Source organism: Zalophus californianus, chromosome 8, assembly GCF_009762305.2.
Source record: "Zalophus californianus isolate mZalCal1 chromosome 8, mZalCal1.pri.v2, whole genome shotgun sequence".
Classification (NCBI taxonomy): Eukaryota; Metazoa; Chordata; class Mammalia; order Carnivora; family Otariidae; genus Zalophus; species Zalophus californianus.
The window spans coordinates 65,803,550-65,815,280 of NC_045602.1; the positions used below are offsets into that span (position 1 = coordinate 65,803,550).

The 11,731-nt window shown below is 36.1% G+C and overlaps 1 protein-coding gene across 1 annotated transcript in view; it reads right to left on the reverse strand.

Annotated features, from left to right (window-relative positions):
* The window catches only part of CFAP36 (cilia and flagella associated protein 36), a 29,071-nt gene extending 17,415 nt beyond the window's left edge, over positions 1-11,656 (reverse strand). Inside the window, exons 1-3 of the mRNA XM_027620736.2 lie at positions 11,302-11,656; positions 8,438-8,502; positions 7,568-7,669 (exon numbers count right to left, since the gene is read on the reverse strand). Of these exons, the coding sequence (XP_027476537.1) occupies positions 7,568-7,669; positions 8,438-8,502; positions 11,302-11,416 (282 nt within the window). The 5' untranslated portion in view covers positions 11,417-11,656. The remainder of the gene's footprint in view (positions 1-7,567; positions 7,670-8,437; positions 8,503-11,301) is intronic.
* Positions 11,657-11,731: the final 75 nt, after the last annotated feature.

Here is an 11,731-nt window from a genome sequence, read left to right on the forward strand (position 1 = left end):
TAAATAAAATCTTTAAAAATATATATATATTGACAACTCTATGTCCACAAATTTTATAACCTAGATGAAATGGACCGATTCCTTGAAAAACACAATGTGCCAAACTCACACAAGAAGAAACAGACAATCTGAATAAGGTAATAAATAGATAGGAATATTCTATCTATATCTATTAAAGAGAAGGAATCAATAATTAATAACCTTCCAAAACAGAAAGCACCAGGCCTAGCTGGGTCCCCTGGTTAATTCTACCCAATATTTAATGAAGATATTATACAATTCTCCACCAAAAAAAAGACAAAACTTTAAAGAAAAGTTATAGATTCATATTATTTCTCAAAAGAATAATGATTACGTATTTATTTGCCAAAGTTAAATAGCATAACCTACAGAACTGATGTGAAGTTTTTTCACTGATTTAAATTATTAAGGAGAAAAAAAGTATGACTTTGAAATCCACTATCTCTTCTATATATAATTTACTCAGTATCCATGCTATTGTCTCACCAACTCTCTCTGCCTGATTCAGGTTAAGATTTACATGTATTTGAACATGCATATGAAAACTTGCCCTTAGATAAGAATCCTCAAAAAAAAAATATACCAATTCTTCATAATCTCTTCCTGAAAGTAGAAGCAGAGGGAGAACTCCCTAACTTATTTTATGTAGCCAGCATTACACTAATACCAAAACTAGACAAAGACGCTACAAGAAAGAACAATCTCTCTCATGAACAGAGATACAAAAATACTCAACAAAATATTAGCAGATCGAAACCAAAAATGTATAAAAAGAATTATACACCATGACCAAGTGGGATTTATTCTAGTTATGCAAGGTTGGTTCAACACCCAAAAGTTAATTAATATAATCCATCAATCACACCAAGAGGCAAAAAAGAAAAATCATATGATCATATCAATAGATACAGAAAAAGCATTTGACAAAATCCAACATCCATTCATGATAAAACTCTCAGCAAATGAGGAAAAGAGAGGAATTTCCTTAACCTGATAAAGAACATCTATAAAAAAAACTGACAGCTAACATTTTACTTAATGGTGAAAAACTAGATGCTTTCCTATTAAGATCAGAAACGAGTTCCCTCCCACCACTCTCACTCCACATTATACTGGAAGTCCTAGCTAATGCATTAAAGAAAAGGAAATTAAAGGTACAAAGATTAGGAAGGAAGAAATAAAACAGTTTTTCTTCACAGATGACAGGACTGTCTGTAGACAATCCCAAAGAATCAGTTTAAATAAACTCCTGGAACTAATAAGTAATTATAGCAGGGCTGCAGGATACAAGGTTACTATACCGAGTCTCCTATATACTGGCAATGAGTAGTGGGAAAATGAAATAAAAAACACAATACAATTTACATTAGCTCCACAATAAAAGAAAGTACTTAGGAATAAATCTAACAAAATACACAGAAGATCTATATAAGGAAAACTAAAAAACTCCAATGAATGAAATCAAAGGTAATGTAAATAAATGGAGAGATATTCTTTCATAGATAAAAAGACTCAACATTGCTAACATGTCAATTCTTCCTAATTTGATCTGTGGATTTATGCAACCCAAACAGAATCCAGCAAATTATTTTGTAGGCATCAACAAACTGATTTTAAAATTTATATGAAAAGATCAAAAGTCCCAGAATAGCCACATAATATTGAAAAAGAACTGTCAGAGGACTGACGCTACCTGATTTCAAGACTTACTATAAACTACAATAATCAAGAGACACTATGGTATTGCTGAAAGAGTAGACAAATAGATTAATGGAACGGAAAGAACCTGAAAATAGACCAACACAAACATAGTCAACTGATCTTTGACAAAGAAACAAAGGCAATCCAATGGAGAAAAGATAATCTTTCCCGCAAATGATGCTACAAGAACTGGATATCTACATACAAAAAAAATGAATCTAAATACTGAATTTATACCTTTCACAAAAATTAACTCAAAACGGAACATAGACTTAAATGTTTTAAAAAACAAAACCATAAAAATTCTAGAAGATGGCATAGAGAAAATCTGGATAACCCTGGGTTTGGCAATGACTTCTGAAGATACAACACCAAAAGCATAATCCATGAAAGAAAGCTGATAAATCACAGACTTCATTAAAATTTAAAAAAAAAAAAAGGAAAAACTTCTACTCTGTGAAAGACGCTGTTAGAAAAGGAAGACAAGCCACAGAAGAAAATTTTGTGAAATATTTGCAAAACACATATCTGATAAAGAAGACTTGTATCAAAAATTGTATACAGAAAACTCTTACAACTCAACTACTAGAAAACAACTCAATTTTAAAATGGGCAAAAGTAAACCACTACACCCCTAATTAGAATGGCTAAACTGTAAAAAACTGACTATACCAAGCGCTGCCGAAGATGTGGAGCAACAGGAACTCCCATTCATTGCCGGTGAAGATTCAAAATGGTACAACTACTTTAGAAGAGACTTTGGCAATTTCTTACAAAGCTAAACTTAATCTTACTGTATGATCCAGCTATCTTGCTCCTAGGTATTAATTGCCCAAATTAGTTGAAAACCTTATGTCCACACAAAAGCCTAAATATGAATATCTGTAGCAGCCTTTTCATAATTACCAAAGACTGGAAGACATCAAAATGTCCTTCAAAAGGTAAACAGATAAACTGTGGTATATCCATATAATGGAATGTTACTCAGCAATAAAAAGAAATGAACTGTCAAACAACAAAAAAACATGAAAGAACCTTAAATTCATATTGCTTAGCAAAAGAAGCCAGTCTGAAAAGGTATATGCTATATGATCCCATTATATGACATTCTGAAAAAGGCAACACTAGAGAACCAGTAAAAGACAGTGGTTGCGAGGAGCAAGGATGGAAAGGATAAACATGTGGGAGACAGGGGGATTTTTAAGACAGTAAAACTATTTTGTAAGATGCTGTAATGGTGGATATATGACATTGTGTATAAATCCACAGAACTGTAGAACACAAAGAGTAAACCTTAATATCAACTGTGGACAATAGTTAATAATAATGTTTCAATGCTGACTCATCAATTTAAACAAATATACCACACTAATGAAAGATGTTAATATAAGGGACACTGTACTCTCTGCTCAATTTTCTGTAAACCTAAAACGGCTCTAAAGATAAAAGCCTACTAGGGTGCCTGTGAGGCTCAGTCGGTAAAGCGTCCAGCTCTTGATTTCAGCTCAGGTCATGAGCTCAGGGTCGTGAAATCGAGCTCTGTGTGGAGCCCCATGTCAGGCTCCAGCTCAGCATGGAGTCGGCTTGAGATTCCCCTGCCCCCTCCCCAGCTCTCTCACTCCCGCACTCTCTCTCTAATAAATAAAGAAATAAACTATTTTTAAAAAATAAAGCTTATTAATTTTTTTAAATCTTACTAGTACTCACACAAAATATTGTTAATTACCCTGGGTGTATTTTTAGAAAATGAAAGTTACACCACATATGTAATCTTTTCAATGATACAAATTATTGGAAAAACAGCCTAATTTTGCCAAATCACTATCATAACACAAATGTTTCTGAAAATGTTAATTTTTGTTATAAAAGTCAAAGCAAATCAAGAAACAAAAGCAAAAAATACTGCTTGTCTCTTGCCATATAGAAGTCTTTTGCAATACAGTATACAGAAATCAATGATGAACTCTCCTCAACAAAAAAAAATCCAAGTCACAATGAAGGAAGTCATTTTTGCCTACTTCAGTTGGAAAATACCACAAAATTACAAAATTCAACTGAAGATGACTGAAATAATAAATATCTCAGTAGTTATTAGAGTTACCATATTTTCTGAACAGTTAATTCATGAGCATGTTTTAAGAAATCACAGATTCAACAGAAAAACATGCTCTTACAGGTTTTTGGTTGTTGTTGTCTTAAACTAGAATTCTTCATCTGGTGCACTCCTTGCTATTCCTGCTAACTTCGATAAACAGAGTATGGCAGGGGCAGTGGCCTAGGTAGAATTATGACCAGACCAGGTGAAAATAATTTTGTTAAGTGGGCTTTAGCAGTATAATTCAATGGGAGCTGGTTTAAACAATCAAAACCAAACCAGCAAACCAAAACAAAATAAAAATTACCTCCTCAATAACCCAGGGCAAGCAGCTGGTTCCTTGAGTTAATTCTTAGGCACCCTATATTGGCATAATGGAATCAGCATTCTGATCTTTCTGTAGAAAGACTAGATCATTGCTGCAAAGCACTAAATAAAATAGCTTTAAGCTGGTTTTCTGGTAATGATGATGGCCTTGTGCTGATTCAGTCATTTTGCTATTTAGTATCTGATGCTAAGTGTTTGCTCCAGAAGAGAATACAGCTAACTAGTCCACATGGGGATTGAACGAATGACCCTGGCCTAATTAGCACACTGCTAATCAACCACCAAAATAGCTAGTATTAATTAGGAGGTGTTTCCATTTATAGACTACCTTATAAATGTCAGGTATTGTGCTAAGTGCTTTATGATCATTATCTCTTAAATTTTGCAAAAACCTTTCAAAGTAGATACTATCCAGATTTTACAGATGTGGAAACTGAGAATCAGAATGGATAAGAAAGGAAAACAGCACAACAATCTTACAGCTAGTAAATGAAAGCTCTAGGACTCAAATCTAGGTCTGTCTGTATCAAAAGCCTTGCCTCCTTGTACATAGCAAGACCTTATTACCAATCAATTCCAAATAAATCAAAAGGTGTTGTATGACAGAACAAAAAAGAAAGATGTGTTACTCTTGATCTGAAAGCAATATTTTAAAATTCTGAACATCTTCATTCAATTTAAAGTTATCCGAATAATGAAAACAAAAGGTGGATATGTCTGCTATTAGCATGAACATCTTTATTCACAAAGTAATTCAGGCTCATTCACAATGACTTAATTAAGAGGTTGACAAATATTCACCAAAGCAGAAAATATTCCTGAAAAACAAGGAAAATAAAAACAAATATCAACATCTTAAAAGAAACCTAAATATTAGTTAATAGTTTTCAAATTATTCCTGCCCACCTAAAAAGGAGAAGAAAATAATGCCTGTTATTGTCCTTAAACTAAACTTATGGTGCATATAGAATAAAAGCTACTGGTGAATTGTAAAATAACTTCCACTGTATAGCATTATTAACTAATAAAATCAGATATTTATTTACATTAGTTGGGGCATACCAATAATAGTTAAAAATATTTTTCAAAATGCCAGGTTGTATTAAAGATATTGTGTAAGACTGTTGAATCACAGACCTGTACCTCTGAAACAAATAATACATTACATGTTAAAAAAAAAAGAAGAAGAAGAAGATAGCAGGAAGGGAAGAATGAAGGGGGGGAAATCGGAGGGGGAGACGAACCAGGAGAGACTATGGACTCTGAGAAACAAACTGAGGGTTCTAGAGGGGAGAGGGGTGGGGGGATGGGTTAGCCTGGTGATGGGTATTAAAGAGGGCACGTACTGCATGGAGCACTGGGTGTTATACGCAAACAACGAATCATGGAACACTACATCAAAAACTAATGATGTAACGTATGGTGATTAACATAATAAAAAAAAGATGTTCTATCTCTAGAATTAGAGATGATCGCTAAATAAGAAAAACTTGTACAACAGAGAAGTATAGCAGGAAGCACTGGATTAAACAGTAGTCAAAGCACCCTCTTCTAGGCCATGATAAGATAATTTAAGTTAACAAACATTTATTAAGAACTACCTACTAGTAACTAGGTTCTCATCTATGTGCTAGACACTGGAATGCAAAGATACTAAAAACATTTCAAAGGATTTATAATCTAGTAAGGCTAACAGACTTGTAAGAAACTAGAATTTGGGGCAGAGTACCAAAAAATACAAAAATGTTCAGTGAGGGGGCGCCTGGGTAGTTCAAATGGTTAAGCGTCTGCCTTTGGCTCAGGTCGCGACCCCAGGGTCCTGGGATGGAACCCCACATGGGGCTCCTGGCTCAGCGGGGAGCCTGCTTCTCCCTCTCCCTCTGCCTCTCCCCCTACTCATGCTCTCTCTCTATCTCTGTGTCTCAAATGAATAAATAAAACCTAAAAAAAAAAAAAAAAAAGTCCAGTGAGGTAGAATGAGTGCTCATACCAGAGACCGGGAAAGCTGCCACAGGAAGTACCATTTTAGCAAGGCCCTCATGATAAGAGGGATCTATCTGGTAAGGAAAAGATACTGGGGTGGGGAGGTAAGAGCCAAACATTCCAGGGTTAGGGAATAGCATGAGCAAAGCCAGACGCATGGATGCTTCCAAGAACAAGGAGCCTGGAATGACAATAGTACATAATGTATCAGGAAATTACAGCAGGAGGAGACTGAAAATATAATTCAGTGTCACATCATAGACAATCCTCCCCATCATCTGGCTAAGGAATTACAGTTTATTTAGTAGAAAATGGAAAGCTAGAGCAACCAGAGAAGAAGGCTATTTAGGTAGTAGTAACATATCCCTATCCTGAACTTATGAGCAAGGGCTTGCAGCTGGAGCGCCTCGGCTGGTATCCTGCACTACTACTTACTGAGCAGAGGACTTTGCACTAGTCACTTAATATATCTGTGCATTGGGTTTTTCATTTCGAAGTGGAAATAAAATAGTGCCAAATTCAATGAGATAATACATGTCAAGTGCCTAAAACAGCAGCTAACATGAGCCCTCAGTAAATATTAGTTACAAATACACATAACATCTAATTCAAACCAGCACTGCAGAACTAATGTGACAATAAAAGTAGTTTCAGGGGCACCTGGGTGGCTCAGTTAAGTGTCGGACTCTTGGTTTCAGCTCAGGTCCTGATCTCAGGGTTGTGAGATGGAGCCCCATGTCTGGCTCCCTGCTCGGCACGGAGTCTGCTTGGGATTCTCTCTCTCCCTCCCTCTGCCCCTGCCCCCTGCGTTCTCTCTTTCTCTCTCAAAATAAATAAATAAATAGATCTCTAAAAAAAATTTTTTAATTAAAAAAATAAAAATAGTTCCAAGAGAAGGAAGCCCCAGGAACTGTGTACTATAGAACTGCTAAGATTAAAAAAGGGGCAACTGAAAAACCATCAGAGATCTATGTAAATAAAGCAGTAGTATATAAATAAAATAGAACAGTTTATATAAATAAAAACTGTGATGTATTATAGTTCTGCATTCAGAAAGTTCCTTTTTAATTGCATTAGTTCATTAATGCCTCAAATTATCATTTTTTGGGGGGGTGAGGGGCAGAGGGAGCAGGAAAGAGAATCCCAAGCGGGGTCCAGGCCCAACAGGGAGCCCCACACAGGGCTTGATCCCATGACTCAGATCATGACCATAGCTGAAATCAAAAGTGGAACGCTTAACCAAGTGACCCACTCTGGGCGCCCCACAAATTATCATTTCTTGAGGTAATTATAGAAAAGAACGCACATGTGATGAATTAGCTTTTCACTCACACAATGTCTAAAATAGTATACTTCGACAATCAAATATAGCAAATTTAAGTGAAACCCTGGGCATTTTTATTAAAACTGTATGTTAGCAGAATGATAGAAAAGCAGAACCTGTGATGTACGGGTCTTTGCAAGAGGAGAAGTGCATGCTTCTTGAAATTGATCTTCATTAATTCCAATTTCTTTGAGGTAACTTTCCAGCAGCTTTTCAACCTAAAAACAGAAAGTATAATTTACATAGAAAAATTCCAAATGACAACTTTCATGTTAAGTGTTGAGTTTAGAAAAGGATACTCAAATGTTTGCTTGCAATTATTAATCTGCATAAAATTATATTATATAGCAATGACAATGTCTTTCACTAAAAAAACCCACAAACAACGAAAAGTTAAAATTTTTGCAGAGAATCAAATGAAATCTTATTTCCTCTACTTGAAATAATTGAAGTCAGGGTTATGACAGTCAATGTGGTACAACTCTTCTGCTACTCAGAGGCATTTTTTAAAAATCACAAGACAACCATGGCAAATTAATAATTAACACTTCTCTAAATGCATCAACAGAAGATTAAAAATAAAATTTAAAGATTAGATGCAAGATCCCTTAAAATAGTTGTCCTAAATTCATTTCTTAGATTCTAGAGTAGAAGAGATAAGAAGTCAAAAGGATGAAATGCTCAGAGAAGCGTTAGGGCCTGATGGAACTGGTAGTACTATTAGGGTAGACTGGATTTTTTTTTTAATTCTTTTTATTTTATTTATTTTTTTTTTTAAGGAGGCTCTACTCCCAATATGGAGCTTGAACTCACAACCTTAAGATTAAGAGCCACATGTTCTACAGCAGAGCCAGCCAGGTGTACCAAGAATGGATTTTTTTAATTAAAGAATTTTAAAATGGAAAAAGTCCATGTTTTTAATTTAGAAAAGCTAAAATTAATATTATTTTAATTACCTTTAAAACTCAGTGGAAAAAAATACTCACTAGTTCTTTGTATTCCTGATGAATCTCTGTATAGGTCAATTTGCTTTCTTCTTCATCATCAAAAACTAAATTTAAAAGAAAAATATTATTATATAGTGTACAAAAACAAATCATTTCATTAATGCAAATATGGAAGTGCACTCCTTACATCTTACAGTAGAATTCTTGTTCTTATAACCTAGCTCTTCGGTTTTGAATTCTTGAATTAAAAAAAACTATATGTATATATATATATGATATATACATATATTTGTAATAATATATGTTATTCGTATAACATATAACAGTGTTTTTCCTACTTAAGATCTATTTCATATGTAAGACAAACGCTAATTTGCTATTTTCAATAATAAAAGGCAACAATTTCTTTATAAACTTTTAATGGAATATTATTAATAGTTTTTAAACATTAATTCCTTTTATAACAGGCTCCAGATTATGTTATATTTAAAATTTGCTGATGCAAATTTTACTGAGAGTGACTAGGCCATTTTTGCTCCATATAAATCAGTAATGAAATTAAAATAAATAAAACCAAAACAAATGTTTACTCAATGATCATATGTTTCATATGTCAAACAATGTGGATTAGAAAGATATATATTCCATCAAGAAGCTACAATCTAATTAGGGAAACACGCCAAATTCATGAATTGTTAACAATAAACTTTTTTTAATTCCCCCTAAATGATCTAAAATGCAAAACTAACTTCTTTAACTTTCTATTTAAAGCTCTTCAATGACTGTTCTTTGCCTAAATAATAAACGCAAAATCCTTAGAAGGCCAGACAAAACCTCCAAGTCTCATCTCCCTTCACTCCAAAACCCAAACTTTGCACTCTTAACATACACCACTACTTGGAATACCATCAAACATAACACGTGCAGTGCTTCAAACTCCTGTACATTTGCTCAAGTGTTCCTAGAAATTTTTGCCTTTACCTAATCCTCTTCCCTCAACTATTCTTCAAGACATTGCAAATGGCACATTCTCCAAGACCTGCCACCCACTCCCAACTCCCGGGCTGGTTAGATCCCTTCCTTTGAACTCTTAAAATAGTGCCACATGCCTTCCTTTATTATAACACCTGACACTTTAGATTTAAATTCCATTTACCTGCCTGTCTTCCGCCACTAAATCATAAACTTCTCAACCACAAGGATTTTGTTTCATTCATCTCTCTATCCCCAGCTTCTGGCTCACAGACACTCCTCAGTAAGTGTTTATTGAAATAAATGCTGATATCACAGGTTGTACAAAACTCATCTTTAAAGAATAGCACACTGACAACCTAAAGTTACTCAAGTATTAACACTTATTTCAAGTGACACTAGGATGTTACTTCCACTTCTACTGGCATCTGCTCTATATAACACTGGGCATACACTCAATATAGCAGCAACTTAATTAACTGTTTCCAGTTAATTCTAAAACCAAATTACTACATTACATATGCCCTGTAAAATTACACAATCAGAGATGCAACCGCTTTTGACATTTGGGGATAAAAGGAGCAATGCTTTAAATTTTTTTCATTTTAGCATTTAGTCTCAGATCTATTGAAATAGATCTTAAGTAGGAAAAACACTGTTATATATTATACGAATAACATATAACAGTGTAAATAGAATCAAAAAAGTGACATAATTCTTTTTTTCTCCCAAAGGAGGTCAGAATTCCACATGCTTCATCTGTCTCAGAATTTTAAATTCTTAAAAAGATCATAAACAAAAATTATTTTGAACTTTAGAAATTATGCATAAAAACAATACTTAAATACTCTCTGAATTTTGATTATGGCATAATTTTGATTATGGTAATGAAATGATTCAATGGTCAAACTAAATTTTATCTTTACCAGATTCATGGACCCTTAGGGTTGAAAGGACTCTTAAAAGGTCATCCAGGACAACTCATCATTTGATGGTTGAATTCCCCTCTATAACATCTCCATTAAGTTGCTGTCAAATCCATTTAAACACAGCTACTGTCTGGGGAACTCATTACCTTTTGAGGTAGGCTAACTTAACTGGGATACATTCCCCTATGGAGCACTTCCTTCATAAAAATTTGTCTATGGCTTGTACCCACTGACCCTTACAAAACAAGTCTAAACCCTCCAACATAAGGCAGATGTTCAAATGATTAATGGATATTACTACCCTGCAAGTCCTGCCTGCTAAACAATCATTATATCAGTTGGGCATTCACTCATATGACATGGTTTCTAGCTCCTTTTCCGTACGTGGGCTCCAGTTTGTCTCCAAGAACTGAATGCAGAACTCTAAGTGTGAATGATCAGGGCCTGGGGGTCCTTTGCCCTCACAGGGAATATTATACCACCTTTATATACCTCACTTGTTAGAAGATAACCCCCATTTTTGGTATATCCGAGAGTCCGAGTGCTCAGGAAAGGCAAACAGGCCACTGGGTCGCCAGCTCTGGGCCTGCTGGAGTAACAGTATGCCCTCCCTTTGAGGTTAACTGTTTAGATCAGAAGGAACATAAGCAAACTGACATCTCTCCTCCCCAGTCCCTGGGGAAATTGTTGAAGCCCACCCAAACAGTGCACCTGCCCAAGGAAGAAACGTGCAGGATAAGGTGAGAGACCCAACATAGGATTGAAGTCTAATGATTTTCGGATGTGTGCTTGGGCCTAGGGAAAGGGGAGTCCCTGTCTTCAGTTCCGTGAAGGAAGACACTGGCGCAGTGACAGCAATACCTCCTACAAACCAGCTCTGAACCTGGCGGACAGGGGTAAAAGACCTGAGACATGAGAGATGGTTCGTGGTGACCACCTTCCTGCCGATCGCCGGTCAGAGAGAGGCGAGAAAGAATTGTCGGTTCGAGATCTTATTTTTACCTTCACATTTCTGCTCCACAAAGTCCAAGATGGGGATGGACCAGTCCGGGCCTCGCAGGAACCCAGCGATGCTCTCCACTACCCATTCCACCTCATCCTCTTCTTCCGCAGCCATCCCGCTCTGCGGGGCGCCGCGGAACCGTAGGCCAGACCCCCGGAGCCTGCGTAAGGCTCTTGGGCCGCAGGGAGCCGAGATAGAATGGGAGAAGAAAGAGTGGTCCCCGCAGTGCCCCCCTGCTACCTGGACGAAACCTACAAACCAGTTAACGTAAAACGGTCGCTATGGCAACACGCGCAGCCGCCCCTGACAGCCTCCCGGAAGTGAAGCCTGCTTCCCTGGAGCCTGCGATCTCAGAGAGGGGCATTTGAAGAACGCTTCCGATTGGCTGGAACAGGACAGTAACGGATCAAAAGATAGCCTTCCGTCCAT